Source organism: Pseudopipra pipra, chromosome 8, assembly GCF_036250125.1.
Source record: "Pseudopipra pipra isolate bDixPip1 chromosome 8, bDixPip1.hap1, whole genome shotgun sequence".
Taxonomy (NCBI): Eukaryota; Metazoa; Chordata; class Aves; order Passeriformes; family Pipridae; genus Pseudopipra; species Pseudopipra pipra.
In genome coordinates, this window is record NC_087556.1 from 13,748,443 (window position 1) to 13,766,756 (window position 18,314).

An 18,314-nucleotide genomic window follows, 5' to 3' on the forward strand; every position below is an offset into this window, starting at 1 on the left:
AGTGCACGCCATTTTGAGATGGTGTTAGAAAAAAAGGGCCACTATATATTCATTTTTAACATTATTATAATCCTCTTCTTACACTGCTGTAAAGTACTTTTATATCAGGCTTGTGATAATTGATTTGAGCAACTGCTGCAGCTGTAGGCAATTCCTTATTCCATTTGTTAATGGAGATAAAGTTACTGCTAAAAGAGAAAGGCATAGTGTCATTAATCTGTCTAAAAAGGGCCTTGCTTTTCCCATTTCGAAAAACCACTGAGTAAGACTGTCACTAGGCTCCAAGCTAATTTTCTTGTCTGAAAAGCTCAAGTATTTTCTTAATTTCTTCTTTGTTTATTTAAACTTTTTCTGTTCTTTTGCAAAGTAAATGTGACTATTCAGTGAGTCTTTCATAGAATCATCACTTTGCCTCAAGAATATGGTAATTTGCACTTAAGACAGTGGTGGTAAATAATCAGGTCCCACAGCTGGAACAGCTGTGATAGGAACATTTCTAAGAAGGAAAATTTACTAGATTGCAGTTATATGCATGTGCAAATTAAGCCACAGCAGAGGAGCTTGTGGGTAGAGAAACTGTGTACATGTGTTTCACTTTAAGAAGGTATGTGGAATAAAGACTCTTCAGGAGTCTAGATTAAAAAAAAGAGAAACTGGGAGAAGGAATTCTCGTAGATGTTAATGTCTGCTGGGAGTGAATGTGACCTGGATTATCCCTATAGTTGGTTTGAGGCAGAGGAATTTAAACAGATAAACTGTGATGCTCAGGATATAGTCAAAGATCTTAATTGGTTACTCTGGGTAGTTGAAAGGTTTTTTACTTGCCTGTCCATTAGTCCCAGTAAAGTGTAGCATGTATACAAATACAGACTTCCTTGGGATAGTTTACAAGTATATACTAGATGTCTCACAGTTTGGTTTGGGAGTAGTTGGGTTGCTTGACCTATGGCACCCTAAATTTGTCTTAGGTTTTAGCTGACTAAGGTGCTTAAAAGGACCCTTATGCTGATGGGTAGATGATGAGAGGGAGAATCTGAAATTATGAAAACTTGTTTGGGACTAATATATCTTCTAGTTTTATGTAGATTTTTTGAAGGAATGTACATGGTTCATGTTATGCCTTCATTTGAAATAGGAAACAATATATCCTGCCTGGTGTAATTGTATATTAATACTGCTATTAATACAATATGAATAGTTTTTTAGTAATAGATTTGGATCATGCCACTAAAAAGCCTGACCAAAGAAGCTGATCCAGTAATGTAATGTCAGGTTTCTGCCACTTTGCAATACTTCTGGCTTCCATTGCTCATTTACATTATTCACTGTTGTTAAAGTCAAATAATATAGCTTAGGTTCAAGTTTATTACTACTCAGTAAAAACTAGATAGTTGCCAGATATTTTTCATCAAAATATCACAGAAGGGAATTCCGGAAAAGGTGGTCAGATGAATAAACTGGAAATATTTTAACATTCCAGTTTATCTGGTACTCTTGTAATTTTCAGTTAGAGTAGTTGAACTTAGACTAAATCTCATAGGACAACATTTTTTTTTAAAGTTATAATATGTAAGCAAGAAACAAATATATGGAAAACATATTCAAAATCATCTGTAAGAATCTGTTATACGTATTAAGCAGAAAATTAGAGCTCAATTCTTGGATGATGTACAAAAGAAAAAATAATTTTAATTTGGAGTCAAGTATGATAGGTGGAGAACATTCTTTTTTTAGTCATTGTATGTATTATTTCAAAGAGTTCAATCAGATGAAGGAGAATTTTAAAAGCTGGACAACAGTATCAACAGAGTAGAAGGATAATAAAAGACACTGAGATGGAGGAGTAGTTGGAGCTGGAAATGGATGATGATGGTGGGCTGGTGAAAACTGAGTTTGAGGAAAGTGGATAGCAAATTGGAAAGCATTATTGGGTAACTTTAAGAGATGGCAGTTGCAAAAGAGAATCATCAAATAGAGCAAGAAGGAATCTCAGGAATTCACTCTTCCTTCCGCTGCAAGGTAAGACTGGCTCTACAGAAATTTATTCAAACAGACACTTATTTAGGAGTTTAATGGTTTGTAGGCCCTCTCCTACAGAAGAAGGAAATTTTAGAAATATCACATATTTAGATCATTCTATTGAGATATGCAAATGCAAGGACTTTAAGTGGTCCATACAAACCAGACTGAAAAGTATTTACTGTTTTAAAAATCTGATATTTGCTGTTCTCCCCAGAGAATCTACTCTAGTGTTTAGCTATATGTTTTAACTGGAAAAGTTTTATGCTTCTGGTAGATATACTTCTTAGTAACTTTATCTATGTCCATTTGTTCAGTTCAATGTCAACATGGAAAAGGGATTAGTCTTCTTTTTGCATGATCATGTGACTTGTTTGCATTTTCATGTCACCATTTGTTTTCTCTTTTCTGGGGTAAACAGCTACACCACCTTATTACTCCTTGATAAACTTTGATACAAAATATTAAATAACAATTAGACAAGAAGTAACAGAAAGGGGTCATTACAACTGACCCCTTTCTTGAAGATTGTCAACTTCAGTAAATAGAGTATAGTTCAACCAAATCTTTCCATAATGCAATCAGTGTGGAAGTGTGGTCCCTGGCATTGTTGCTCTATCATTTTCCTAGAATTGATTTGCCATCAGGGAGATTGTTTTGTCAAGGTAATTTAATGCTATTTGCAGTTGCCAGAGTTCTTAGCTTATGGTTAACGATTAAGAAATCTTAACACAAAATAAAATAATATGCTCTTCCTACTTATCTGTGTGGTTCTCAGCAAACCTTTCCAAATGCAGTTATCTTAAATATGATGAAGATCTTAGTGGTGTATTTTGCAAGAAAGCACATGCTCTGTCTTCTGTACCCTACTGAAAGAAGTTATAGAGATGGACTCTGGGCTGTTCACTTATGCCTGTTTTAGCACTCAGTTCCTGGGTATTTAGCTGTTCTGCAGGGATCTTCCTTCGACTTCTGGTTGTGAAGGTAGAGAAGATGTATGCTGCAGGCAGTAGTGAATGTACACACACCCTGGTGAAATTAAGTGATATTCTGTTTCCAGAGTGAGCAATTTTAATGTGCATTTTTTCTGTAGATCCCAACAGTTCAATATAAAAATATAAGTAAAAGTTTCTTGTTATCATGCTTGAATATAATTTTGTGTTTGGGCTGAGGAAGATACGAATTTGATTTTACTTGAGTGCTGCGGTACGTTAGCATATGTTTTGCTAGGGAGTCTGTGAAGAAGCATGATATACTTAAAATTCACGGAAAACTTGAGAAAGAAAGATGAAAACTGACAGCGTTATACTGAATTTTACCAAGCTGTATTAGTTCATTTAGGTAAAATAACTACTAGCAATGTTGCTTGACTCTGTCACTTCATATATTTTCAGTTGCAAATAGCTCTGTAAAAGTCAGTAGTGTTATGCCAGGCAAAATCTTGAAAATCTAAGATGAGCATCAGGAAAGTATAGCTTTGTTTTTCAGTTCAACTAAATTTGCCTCCTAATTTTATACATGAATGTGACAGAAGTTAAAATTAAGAGCTTCTCTTTCTTTCCCAATGGAAATCCTTCTCTATCTTAGTTTCTAAACTGAATTAATTTTGCATTAAAAACTGCCAAGTCACAGCATTTAAATATATCTTTAATTTAAAGTAAGTTAACGTTCAAAGGGGAAAATAAAAACAACCTGAACTTTTAAGCCCCATTCTTTATGATGTGATCCAGAAATGTGGAAAAATCATAAGGAAAAAAATATAAAATCTCTGGTTCTGAGAAAAATCTTTACTAAATTATGCTGTTTTAATTATATATTTAATATATTTAATGTATTTTAACCTAATACTGATTGATCTGGATTTGTTCTTGCTTGTTTCTTCTGACATTGGAATTTTTTTTTGAAGAAGGATAAGGAAACCTGTTCATTTTACCCCAAATTAATCTAAAAGCTTATCCAGGTTCCCCTATGTGCTAGGGAGATTATACAGAGGTACTTAGTTGTAGAAAGCATCTGCAGAACAGATGAGTCATGATGCATTTTTTTAATTAGGTTAGAAATAAAAGGGTAGTATTCTAATGCCAGCTTGTGGTCTGTCTGACTTTAAAGAATAACGGAAGATATTGTGATAGAAATTAGAAAGGGGAAATAAGGATAGACACTTGCATTGTTCTTGTTTTTTTTTTTTTATAAGGCATAGTTTAAACAATAGTCTAAGAAATCTTGAAAGATAGCTTTATTTCACATTATTGACAGTTCATGGTTTATTTTGATCAAATTTGTATTTTGCTTATTTACTTTAAAATTGAACAAAGAGGATTCTGATTGTTGAGGTAATTCAAAGGCAGCTTAATGTGTATGAGCCTAAGATCATGTGATGGTTTGAACCAAGACAGATCATCAAAGCATTTTCAAAAGGAATTAAGCAAAGGAGAGTCAGAATAGAGAATTGAAAAAAAATACTTGGCAAAGCCCCAAGAAGCTCCAGGATTTGACACTGAAACATGTTAGGAGCAGTAAGTTATCTGGGGGTGTGTGTGCATAGGAGAAACTGTTAGTGAAGGATTTAGATGTAGGAGGTTAAGTGCTCAAATAGAATTTACATGTATCTTTAACAGTAATAATATAAGAAGATACAAGAAATGGTCACATCATCGTTCTCAGCTATCAGGTCATAACTGTCTGCAAAATTCAGTGAGAAAGAGGTTGTTCCTCTTTCACTCACTATCTCCAGGTACACAGAACCTCAGGGACGTGTCTATAACTAGCGATGTAATGCTCCCATAGAGTTTTATGGACCCAAGATTTAATGCTGTGATAGCAGAGTACATGGCACTTCTTCTCTGGCCAGAGTGAGTCTTTTTGCCTTCACTAATGCCTTGTTCTGATCCAGCTGGCTGTCCTTCCTCTTTGGGAAGGAAACCAACTAAACTCTTCCTGCATATCCTGCAGTGTTCATTGAAAGTGCTAATAGCAAAAGGTTCCCAGGTGGCACATCACATCATGTCAAGGGAAAGTGAAGTAATTTAGAAGTTATTTGCCATCAAAAACTTTATTGATGCTATGACTCAAAGAAAGGCCTTCTAAAATGAGAAGGCATCTTGCATTTAGAAGATGAATATACATACTGCAAGACATTTATTTTCTTTCTGTGAGACTCAATTGGTTAATAAAATCATTTGAAGTAAGAAAAATTATGTATCACTTTGAGATGTTTGACATATTTGATTCTTATTTAGTCTTGGTGATTTGTTTTAACGATGGTGTTTGTTTCCCTAGGTATACATTTGATAGGCATCTGTGTTAATAATTTTGCTGTATGTTCATACCAGTTTCAGTAAAGAAGATTTTAACTTATTCCTTTCTGAGCTGTACAACAAAACTACAGTTAAAGGAAGAAGCTCTTCTGCACTGAATGAAAATTGCTTTTATGAAATGATACATGTAGCTTTTCCATAGTTTTACTTTAGTACTAGGTCACTGAAACACAGTTAAAAAGCCTAACCTAACCCCCTTGATTTCCTTTTTGCTATACTGTTAAAAGTATGTGTTAAAGGAATATAAATGGACACTGTCATATCAAATTTATGCAAAATTCATTTTTTACTCTAGAATTGATAAAATTGCATTTGTTCTAGAAATAAATTTTAGAGAATTCAATATTACAGAGGAGCTTCCAGCAAAACAAAATAGTTTTGAAAATAAGGACCACTATAAACAGTTTTATGAACAAGGAAAATTTACATACCGAAATTAATACAGGTTAATTGCATTGAAATACAATTTGAAAGTGCGAAGTGAATGGAATGTCTTCAAATTATGAGATACTAATGAGCTTCTAAATAATGAGTGGTTTCTCTCAATTATTTATTCATTTGTGTTGTTTATATTTTAGCAGCATCAGCTGGTATTTCCATACATAGCTGTAATTTAATTTAAAATTAACTTTCATCAATGGACATTCCGTCTGATAGAAACTGCACATTTTACTGGTTTTTCATATAATGTACTGTTGTGCAGTCTAAAAACTGTCATGAACAAGGGAAATAAAATCTTCCTAATTTTTCATATTATCAGTTTTTAGGTTTTATATTTTATTTCATTGATATTAAGAATTAAAATATATTTTTATTTAGTTTCAATAATGGATTTGGCTTTTCCTCCACCATTAAGAAAACAAATTTGCTTACTTCCAAAAACTAAAATTGTAAATTTGGAAAACTCTTTGAATTTCTAAAAGTTTTAGTAGCTTCTTAAAGATCCAAAGCTGTAGCAGCTGTGATAATATTAACATCAGTATTTTCCTGAATTTCCAGAAGTAAATTTCTTCTTTGGTGGTTTATGAAAGTTTTACATAGAACTTCTTTTCTTCAAAACACTAATTTAACTAGATTAATATGTCTTATAATTAAAAATTTCCATTTTGTTTTAAAATTATACATAGATAAAAATTAGCATCTATCTTCGTCTTTGTGAGCCTTGTTATTAAAAAGGGAAAAAAAAAGGCAAAAAACCATTAGGAGCAGACTGACACGATGTGCCAAAAATACAAGAGTCCACTTCCTTACCTAAGAATAGAGAAGTATAAATTGCATATTGGATAGTTGTTCCAGGTGCTGAATTGGGTGTACAAAACCTTTCCCGTTATTGTGGGTAGCATTTTATGTAAAATCATCCTGATAGATGTCACTATGACTGCAAAGCTGGTCTGAAGTCAGAATGAACATAGAACTCCTCCTCACTTCTGTGTGATCATAATGGCAGTGATTGCATTGTGACATAGATTATCTCATGCCAAGGTTTGATCTGGTTTGCAATGGGCTTTATAGCTCCTGTCAAAAGGTGAAATGATACACTAAAAAACACTGAAGATATTTTCAACCCTGTTGCAATTGTAAAAATCCTGGAAATATTCTATGAAGGCTTCTTCTGTGGGAAGTTTCATATTAATATACTTACAGAAACAATTAATTTCAGAAAATGCTAAAAAGCATACTATTTTTTTCCCTCTCCCACTCATTCTATGACTATTCAAAGAATAATTCCAGTAGAACCATTTCAATGCATTAGAAGCATTTCAAATGAACCACCAATAATTGAGAATAGTAAATAAATACATGATGTAAACTGGTGACAAAAGTAGTTATTTAATCAGCAGTAAATTCTTTTGCATTGAAGTGACAAGTGGTGCATTCTGTGGCAAAAGTGTCATGTGAATTGTTGGCTTCAGTGTCAGTTGCAGCAAACATTTAAGGATTCTGGGAACACTTTGTCAAAATTTTGCCCCATCTGTATGAATTTAAACTGGAGTAATTTTGTTACTTCTCTTGTAGTCACTCTTGCTCACTGAGATAGTTTATGCCTATGATACCTGTAATAACTAGGCTTTATAACTACTAGTTTTGTTGTAAAAACTGTGCAAATTAAAGATTCTCATTCAAAGTACACATAAATGAGAATCATAAAATCATTATCATTTGTGTTAGAAATGACCTTTAAGTCCACCACTAAACCATGTCCCCGAGTGCCACATCCACACATCTTCTAAAGACCTCCAGGGATGGTGACTCAACCACTTTCCTCGACAGCCTGTTCCAATGCTTGAAAATTTTTTTCCTAATAACAAATATAAACCTCTCCTGGCACAACATGAAGCCATTTCTATAGCTGATAGAAGAGGCTGATCCCCACCTTGCAACAACCTCCCTTCAGGGAGTTGTAGAGAGTGATAAGGTCCCTCCTGAACACACACAGCTCCCTCACCCACTCCTTACAGAATTTGTGCTCCAGACCTTTCAACAGCTTTGTTACCCCTCTCTGGACACGTTCCAGCACCTCAGTGTCTTTCTTGAAGTGAAGGGCCCAGAACTGGACACAGCACTCAAGGTGTGGCCTCATCAGTGGTACACTGGTACAGGGGGAGCACCACTAGTGACCGGACAGCAGCCAGATTTACCGCACACTTTGGACTCTGCCTTCCGGCCCTTGCTTTCCCTTACTAATCCAAGCCACGGGCAGCCAGTTTCTCCATAAGAATGCTGTGGGAAATGAAGTTAAAGGCTTTAATAAAGTCCAGGTAGACAGCATCCACAGCCTTTCCCTCATCCACCTTGTCGTAGAAGGAGATCAGGTTGGTCAAACAGGACCTGCCTTTCATAAACCTGAACTGGCTGGACTGGATCCCCTGGTGTCCTGCATGTGCAGTGTGATGGCATTCAAGATGATCTGCTCCATGACCTTCCCTGATACTGAAGTCAGGCTGACAGACCTGTAGTTCCCCAAATCCTCCTTCTGACTTTTCTTTGCAGATGGATGTCACATTTTCTAACTTCCAGTCATCTGGGACCTCTCCAGTTAACCCAGACTGCTGGTAAATGATGGAGAGTGGCTCGGTGAGCACTTCTGACAGTTCTGTCGGTACCTTTGGCTGGATTCTCTGTGACCCCATAGAATTGTGTCTAAATGGTGTAGTAGTTTGCTGACCATTTCCCCTTGGATTATGGGGGCTTCATTCTGCTCCCCATCCCAGTCTTCCAGCTCAAAAGGCTGGGTGCCCAGAGAGCAACTGGTCTTGCTATTAAAGACTGATGCAAAGCAGGTATTCAGTACCTCAGCCTTCTCCTCATCCTTTCTCACTATGTTTTCCCCACATCCAGTAAGATGAATCTCTTTAGCCCTCCTTTTGTTGCTAATATATTTCTAGAAACATTTTTATTGTCTTTTCCACCAGTAGCTAGATTAAGTTCTAGCTGGGCTTTGGCCCTTCCATTTTCCTCTCTGCATAACCTCACAACATCCTTGAAGCCCTCCTGAGTTATCTGTCCCTTCTTCCAAAGGTGATACACTCTTATTCCTGAGTTAAAGCCAAAGTTCTCTGTTCAGCCAGGCTGATCTTCTTCCCTGCCGGTTTGTCTCTCAGCACATGGGAATGGCCTGCTTCTGCACCTTTAAAATTCCTTCTTAAAGTGTTTCTAGCTTTCCTTTGCCCTTCAGAACTGCCTGCTAAGCAACTCTTTCAACCAGTTTCCTAAACAGGTCAAAATCTGCCTTCTAGGAGTCCAAGGTAGCAGTTCTGCTGACTCCCCTCCTGACTTCTCCAAGAATCAGAAACTATCTTTTGTGATCGCTTTGCCCAAGACGACCTCCAGCCATCACATCACCCACCAGTCCTTCTCTGTTCAGAAAAACAGGTCTGGTGGACTGCCATCCCTAGCTACCTCATTCACCTGCTGTCCAATAGCTGTTGGACTATTGATCCTGCCTCTTTTTCAGGGGGAGAAGTCCATTGCATTTAGAGTTATATAGTTACTATAATTTTTATCCAGTTATATTAAATCTTTCCTGTCATTGGTAGTGTGCTATTTCACTGATTTTATTGTAGTTTCTCCTGCTTTTTTATAGTATAAATGTGTGAAACCATGCTTACATGGAAGAAGAATAAAAACATTTCTAACAGTCCGTTGCTTTCTTAAAGCTGAAACCTCTGCTGCCCTAAAGGGGTCTAATCCCATAGGACATGCTATGTGATTTTAATATAAAAAATAGAATATATTATTAGTCTTAGAAAGCCCAGTAGACTACTGTCTGGGACTCTAACAACTATAGCACTTTTGGTTTTGGGAAACTTGGTGTAACGATGAGTTTCAAATTGGCTTCCTATCTGCAGCAGACTGAATGGTGCAATGATAAACATCAGTGGCCATATTTTTATCTCAGCTCAAATGTGAGCTACTGATGAAAACAAAAAAATACCTAAACTGAAGAATAATTTCTTCAGTGGCATGCCTTTCTGACAAAGTCATCATTTAAAGTAAAAAGGAAAGGATGTTGTGTTTGTCTTTGAAATGGATAACTTAAAAATTGAGACAGTCTTGATCTCTGAAATGAGGGAAGATTTAAGGGTATGAATAGCAGAAATAGCAGTTCTGGTTTTAGGTAAACAAGAGTCCCAAATCAGAATTGTGGTCTACTGTGCTAAGTGTTTTGCAAACAAGATGAAAATGTATTATGCATTAGCTAATTTGTCAGGTCTTGTAGGGTTTTGTAAAGGGCAATGACACAAGAGTACAGCTGTTAGCTGCAACCTTAGCTGACCTTATCTGACAATTGTGAAAAGTAGCAAATAACTGTGGAAAAGAAGAGCTCTCTATCCTAGTTATAAGTCCCTGCAGTTCCAGTAGCTCCAGTGAATTTCTGCAGCTTTTGCAGGAACCTAACCAGGAATTAGGAGTCCAAGCCTCTGTGTTGGTGCAGGGCTGTTGATTCTGCTTCCACAGTACTTCCTGTGATTTCTTTTGGTAGGGTGCATAGTGACTCAGTGTGTAATCTACCTTATTTTGACAAAATCCTTTGCTCTCAATAATGCCATAAATAAAATGATCCAGTTGGGTTCTCAGATTACATCCACTGTTTTTGTAGCTAAAGCTATATTTGTAAAGTATGAGGTACTGTCTGCTTTGCTATATGTTGACATTTGACTTCTATTGCCTTTTGCCTGCTTGTGTAAATCAGTTTTATTTGAAGTGTAACAAAAATGTCTCATAAGTTCGATGCTTTTGCAAATAGCCTTTGAAAAAAAATTTTAATAAAATTTCCTATAGCACTGAAGCTTCTTAGAATATAAAGCTACTGTACATCAAGGAGAATTTTACTGTATACATTCATGCATCTAAAGACAGGAGAGGGCATGCTGTACTTAACTTGTTTGACCTGTAATGTATACAAGGAATGGAAAATCTGGCTGCATGTGTAATGACCTGGTAGTCCAGACAATATCCTTTATGCCTTTAATTAGGTAACTGACATTCATAATGCATAGAATCTTGCTTGTTGAGCAGTCTAACATTATATTTGCAGAGCTACTGCTATACTAACTGGTATTAGATTCACATTCAGTGATTTATTTGACCTGGAAAGCCAACAAATTTCTGCTTTTCTAAAAGGATATTTTCTAGCGCTCCAAATGATCAAATGATCTGCGTTCTAATTTCCTGTTTTATTCTAGTTGTGATGAACACATGATCATTTGCAATATATGTGTGTATATGTATGTATATATGATGGGACATTATGTATATATAGTATATATATGATGGGACATTATGTATATATAGCATATACATCAGCATATATTGGGACATGATTTTCACGTTGGTCTGTGACTACAGTATTGGACTGTGGCTTCAACAACCTATTTTAGAAACTTCACAAATAAATCACTAATGATACTTGTGGAAGTTATTGCCTTCCTTAGATAAAAGTATATCTATAAAGTACCAGTTTGTATAGAGTAAGCTTTGGATCTGTCCCACTGTTAAATAAAGCATAATATAATAAGCTATAATTTGCAATGGCTGCTTGACACACAGAAGGGTATTTTAAATAACCTGCATGCAGAAATTAACCCTTAGAGTACTGCTTCAAATTCTTCAATTTATTTTGTTATTTAATTTCACCAATGGGCTATGCTGCTTTTCTACTCAGTTCATAGTACTGTACATAAAGTACATTAAATAGCCATACAAAAAAAAAAAAAAAAGAAGTGAGAAAAAGAAAAAAAAAAAACCAACCAACTTCTTAGAAACAAGGGATTCTACAACACTAAGTACCCCAGGTTGCTAATGGGTAATGTATTCCTAAGCAACTACTTTTTTGTTAAAGATTTTATATTATGACATTAATTAAAAGCATGTAATGTTTCACAGTAGCTGTGTGCTTGTTAGGGTTTTTCCTAAAGTATCATATGTGTGTCTCCTTTAGAAAGAAGTCAGTTCTTTAAGGGTTAATGTGGGGTTAAGGAATCCTGAGGTATACTCCTGCTTGTCCTTTCCTAAGGGTATCTATCTGCATGTTAACTCTCAGATATTACCTGAATAGGTGAATATAAACACTGTATGAATGACTAACTGAATGAATGAAATAATTCCTTTGAAATGCTTGCTTCTATCTTGTAAACGACTGGAAAACAGAAAAATTATTTCTGAATCAAGGTCTTTAATGAAATGCATAAAATTCTCAGCAGAATAGAAACTCATATACTGACAATTTATTCTGATTTCTTTTTGTTTCAAATAGCCCAATAGAATCCTGCCAGAATTTCTACAAAGATTTCACATTACAGATCGACATGGCTTTCAATGTGTTCTTCCTACTCTACTTCGGCTTGCGTGTAAGTAGTGTGTGTGTCTTTGACAGCATGAGGCAGGGGGAGTCTTTGAATGCAGCTTGACTCTGCAATGGCTTGACAGAATTAAGCTAATTTCTAAAATGCAGGATCAAAGCATTTTATTTGGAACATTTAGGTAATAAGAAGAATCTAAGATCACCAAGGAGACCAATAGTTTATAAGTGAAGCTGTCCCAGACTGTTCTCATGTGATAGAAAGTGAAAACTGTAACAGTTCAGTGCTGGTCAGTGACATCGAATCTAGTTTCGTTGTTCTCAGTGGTGTAATAACTACTTCAGCAAAACCGGTGAAGAGTTGATCTGTTCCTCTGCTGTTAGATATCTCTTTGACAGTCAGAGGTTGAGATAACACCTGCTAGAGCTGCTGTATTCAGTTTTATACACATCCACTTTCCCAGACTGCTAATGAGTGCTTTGCAGAAGCTATAAATGCTAGTCAATATGCTGAAACACAGAACCTTAGGCCGTACTCATCACTTTCTGGAAATCCAGTAATGCTGTTGCAGGATCTAAAAGTTGGTACATCTGAAATTTAATAAACTTTGGGCTAGTAATGCTTGCAATGCAAGCTGTCAGTTTGGCTTTTTTTCGTTTGGTTGTGGGTTTGGGTTTTTTTTAAATACACTTTGAAAACCATCTTTGCTTCTTAATTGGAAAATAAGCGAAAAAAGGCCTCAAACCTAATGGAACTACAAGGAAAACATCATGTGAACAGAAAGCCTGCTACATTGGTTTTTAAATTTAATACAAATATTGCCTCCTCATCTTTCTTTGTCCATTTTTTCCTGAATCACAGGAGCCCCTTTGTCACAATGATAGTTGAGTTCCTTCTATTTCACTTCTGACCAATTTAACCAACTTTTTCTGAAGATACAGTAAGGAATTATATAGCAAATCTAGGTTATTTCATCACCTAGTCTAGGTGCAGTGTTTATCCTTTAGCTATAGATAAATTCCTTCAGTATTTACACTACTATGTATGCATTCTAAGCTATATTTTAAAAGCATACGGTGTAATAGCACCTAATTCTTAAAAGTGGGGCTTTATTAGACATCCATAAGGCCTACAATGTAGGTTAACTTTTCAACATAATGGATTCAATGCATGGTAGTTGTGAACCCCCAAGAATCCTTTTCTAGAAGTATCCAAATCCTTTGTAAATTTTGTGCTGGTAATAAGGTTGTATCTTCTTACCAAAAGAATTAAAATTACATATTGTCCACTCTTACTCAAAGCAGTAACTTAGGTTACATTATCAAGATGTAGAGCACAATAAGAGGGAAGATACTGAGAGCTGATGCTAATACTTTCATGTCTGCACTGTATGTTTTTTGAAAGAAAGAGACAGCTCTGTAGACTGCAGCATGGTCCTGTGGACTGAATGCACTTTAGCAGTTACAGTGAGTGAGATGCACTGCCAGAGCTCATTTTTTCAGTTTTAGTTTCAAGCAAAATAAATTCTTGTGTTATCCAAAATTGTTTTGTGATGCAAACTGAGGCTATGGTAAGTGGGAATGATAAGGATTCACTTCAGATTGGTATTCCTTATCTAAGTTAAAATGCTAACACAGGTGTACCTTCAGATCTCCATGAAGTCCCAATGAACTAAACAGTAGTTTCTGAGGAAAAGGTAACACTTGGTTGTGTGGACACAAGAATTGGATCAATAATGAATTTGCTACTTATGCAGTAAGCATCTCATATGTTTAGGTATTTTAGTGGCTTAGGGTTTTTTTCTCTGATAAATATCTCCTGTGAGGACTCACTGGCAAATTAAAGATTTTGAAGAAATATTTTAGAATCTCATCCTTTTCCATCTGTTCTCCTCGAAATTATGTTGCAACTCAAAATCACGTAAATATTGCCATATCTTCAGTTATAGAAGATATTTGTGTTCAAACACATATATCCATTTTAAAATCTTTGTTGGCTAGTGTCCAACTATGTGAGAGCTCAGAAGTGAAGCCTTCAAACTTCTGATGAAGACTAAGTACAAACTGCCTGAGTTAGCATATTATCAAGCAATAGGGTCTGGCAGAGAAAAGGAAAGTGTGGCAGTAATCCTTCTTTGAAAGGGACAGAATTATGCTACTGCTTTTAAAAGATAGCATCTCTTCAAGCATGGTAGGATTGCTTCTGTAATGAAATAGGCTTTTACTAGTTGCTAATTACCTAATGAATAAATGTTGCAGTACTTACACAGAAAAGTATAAGTGACCTTTACAGTCAACAGACTTCGTTTTCATTGACTTTAATTTGTTTGAAAGCCTCAAGCTTGTGCCCTATGGAAAGAAAAAATTATGATTGGAACATATATTGTAACTTATGAAAATATTGATCTGACATCTTAAAAAGCTTTTACTCTCAAATATTCTGACTACTTCTAAATTTAACAAAAGGGAATAGAAATCTTCTGCTGAAACTGGGTATTTTTGTTCTGTTTTTATGCTGGAACATTGATATTGAGTAATACAGACTAGCAAAATATCAATTTATTTTCCGTTTTGAGTATTCTCTGAAGCAAATGCTTCTCATGTTTTTGGTCTTATTTTTAAATATGATTTCAACATTTTTGACATCAGTACAGTCTCCTTTTCAAATATTTAATCTGGCATTCCAGCAAAGTTGGTATGCTCCATAAACTTATTCTGTCAAAGTTTTGAAGTATTTCTAAGGCAAAGAAATAAAGTGAATGAAATAGAGATTGTCTGTATTTGCTTTGAAAGAAACAAAATGACTATTCTCTTTAACTCAAAAAATACAAGCACTGTTTTTAAATGTGTTAGTCAAATTTCAAAATTTAAATGAGTAAAACTGCTCCTGTAAATGTCTTCATGATGCACTAAAATTTTATATTTATTTGTATATTTAAATTTCATATTTCTATGTTTTAATTATTATTCAAATGGGAATAATAGTTTGACCTTAAGCACAGAGGCAAGTTTTATCTATGTTGTCCTTGGCATCTAAATTTACCACTTTCCTTAGGCTGATTTCATAGTCAGGAGACAGGAATGACCACGTTTATGGCACAGTTCAAAGGACTGCAGTGCTGGTGCAGTCCTGAACTATGCCTCGTAGGAGTCATCCTGGTGATCTCCTCTGGACAGATGATAACAGGACTCTTTGTAAACTGTTATGTACTTAGAAACTTGTGAGCAGCAAATGCGTGATGAAACTACTACCAGTACATTTGGTGTGCTAGAGGAAAGGTGATATACTTCAAAATATTTTATACTTGCTTATACTTCTCTAATAATACTGATAGATTGTTAATAAATATGGAAAAAATATTTTTTAGCGTAGATATTACAACTGATCACATATATGATCTATCTCTTCAGTTAGATTTTTCATTTTAATACCAATGTATTAAGCAATCAAGCAATACACAATACAAACTTTTTTCTAGTGAGACATGTTTTGTCTGGACTGACTTAAAACATCAATTGCTACACTAACTTTTGAGTTTAGAATTTTAGAACAGAAAATATTTCACATACATGCAGTCAACGTGAGCATAATCTGATTCTTTCATCTCTCCTCCTTTTTTTTTTTTCCCCCTCCAGTTTATAGCAGCCAATGACAAGCTATGGTTTTGGCTAGAAGTTAACTCAGTGGTAGATTTCTTCACGGTCCCTCCAGTGTTTGTGTCAGTATATTTAAACAGAAGTTGGCTTGGTAAGTAAAATATTTTTTTCTTTTATTAGCTGTTATAAAATTACTGAAACTTTGCACATTTTGACAGAGAATTTTTTCATTTTATGTCATTGTGTAAACAGAAGAATAGTATGACAAAGTTGTTTTTGCAGTGAATGTGCTAGTTGTGTGGAAAGGTGGGTTTTGTCAGAAAAAGCACTTGTCCATTTTGTTCTCAATTCATTAATATAATCTCCTACTCTAAGTGGTCTAGAACTCCAGCTCAGAATTACTGTCTAACATGAGTCTGTTTTATAAAACAGTGAATTTGATGTGGTTGTCTCAGCTTGCAACCTGAACAGGTGATCCTTACCATTCATTCACTGAACTGGATTACCATGAGTCATTGTCAACAATGAAATCAACAAGTTTTCATTGCATTTTTTTGAGCCAATGTGGCTGAATTTTAAATCCACTGGAGCAACAGATTTGGGAGATATGTTTAGCCACTTGACATTTGTATTGGACTGCTAGGAATGCATTAGAAAAAGTATGCCACATGTAAAAGGGAATACAAAATGAAACAGAGGACAAATGAGTTAAAGAACATCCATAATGTGACATATGAAGTTTCTTGTACAAATTCCATATGCTCTCTCATTAGGTAAAATAAAGGTCAAAATTTGGAATTTTTTTTCAGAGAAAACTTCCTAACAATGGCATATTCCATGAATGCATTAGACAATGTATGGAACGTCGCAGTTTGACAATTAATTTCTCCAAAAATACAGGCACTCATTGTCCCTGAAAACTGAAGAGTGGTTATCTTAAATGTTTCACATGCAAAGGAAAGTAAGACAGAGTCTTAAATAGTCTTACAATATTTTAAACTTTATACGGAAGTTTAAAGATACAAAAATTATTGATGAATTACTGTTTTACGAAAAAAGATTAATAAATGTATGCCACGATAAAGGTCATATTATATGTATCAGTGGTTATTAGTATGCCAGAGAAGAAAGCAGTAAAATGGCCAGAAAATACCACCATACCTTCTCATATGATTACTTTCTTTATCACATACTTCTGTCGTGTATGGGAAACAAATTAAGGCTTTTGGAAAGAGAAAATGTCATACAGTTCCATATTAGAATAGGAAATAAGATTTAAAAAGGAAGTATGGAAATAAAAACCACGCCTATGTCTAAAAGAAAATTGCTGATTTCAGTAGCTATAATTCAATCTCAGATTCTTTGCATTATGTGAATCAAAGGGATGAAGTTTCACACTTGAATGTGATGTATCAGTTTCCTAAAACTTTGATACTGAAATCCTTGGAGATGAAGGCTGCCTAAGAGAATAAATAGAATCACAGCATCCATTGAAAAGGAATATGAAATGAGAAAATAGCAAGACCACAAACTCTGGGAAATGAGGCCAAGAGATAATTATTTGGGATGAATACCCTTTATGAAAGTGACTGCATAATTGACTGACTCATGGTGACACAGCAATCTAACTAACAGTACTGACAGGGATAATGAGAGAGTTTGCACATTTAGCAGTTTCTGCTGGATATTTTTTACAAGATTTATGTCATTTTGCAGGAAGAGTTAAGCATTTTGCTTATATTTATTCATAGGGTTGAAAGGATTTCCATATCTCTTAATTACACCAATATCATTTTTTTTGATTTCTTGTCTATAGTCCCACTTCACCTGTTTTCTCATGGAATCCTCCTGAGACATTTATCATCCACTTAGGAAAAAAAAATTAGGCTTTTTTAATGTAGTCAGCTTAGGAGTGACTTATTTAACATAGTTTAGCTTTGCATCTGCTTCCAAGGGGGTTTTCACTTTAGAGAAATCATCCTTAGTGAAATAATTCACTAATTCAAAAATCTGAATTATTTGGGTTCCTAATGTAGCTTTAATTTAGATCAGCAAGTTATATTATTTTGAGAAGCTGTGATGAAAGAAGTTTTAAGAAAATACACTGAAGTGTGTTATAAAGATTGTGTATTCCTTTACACCTTTTAAAGAGATGGCAAAATTTGCTGTCTGTGGAGCTCAAATACTTGGGACATGCTTGTAGGTAATACAGTGGTAGGATTGAATGTGCGACTAGAGGGGAAGGGGGAATGTTTAGACCATATGATTTACAGTTTCAGGTTAGATGCCTACTTTGCCTTTTCCTTTTATATATCTTTTGTAATTCAGAGAGAGAGATCCTTGTGTAGAGGGTGACTCAGAACAAGTAAGTTATGGTTTCTGCACCATTTGTCTCTGTGTGTAAGTAGGATTTGCAGGTAGGTTTGACTTTTAGCAAGGCAAGTAAATAAGAAGTCCTTAATGTTAGACAATCATTTAACAGGTTTGGACTTTGCTGTATCCCAGTAATTATTTGTACATTTTATAATGTATTACTGATATAGCGGGTTTCCTTTGTATGCATTAAATTTCAAAATAAT

The 18,314-nt window shown here is 35.0% G+C and overlaps 1 protein-coding gene across 38 annotated transcripts in view; it reads left to right on the top strand.

Moving 5' to 3' along the window:
* KCNMA1 (potassium calcium-activated channel subfamily M alpha 1) overlaps window positions 1-18,314 on the top strand; it is a 468,105-nt gene that overhangs the window by 260,002 nt on the left and 189,789 nt on the right. For all 38 annotated transcript variants that reach the window (XM_064662590.1, XM_064662591.1, XM_064662592.1 and 35 more), the window contains 2 exons: window positions 12,094-12,187; window positions 15,775-15,886. In XM_064662590.1, coding sequence (XP_064518660.1) covers window positions 12,094-12,187; window positions 15,775-15,886 — 206 coding nt within the window. The remainder of the gene's footprint in view (window positions 1-12,093; window positions 12,188-15,774; window positions 15,887-18,314) is intronic.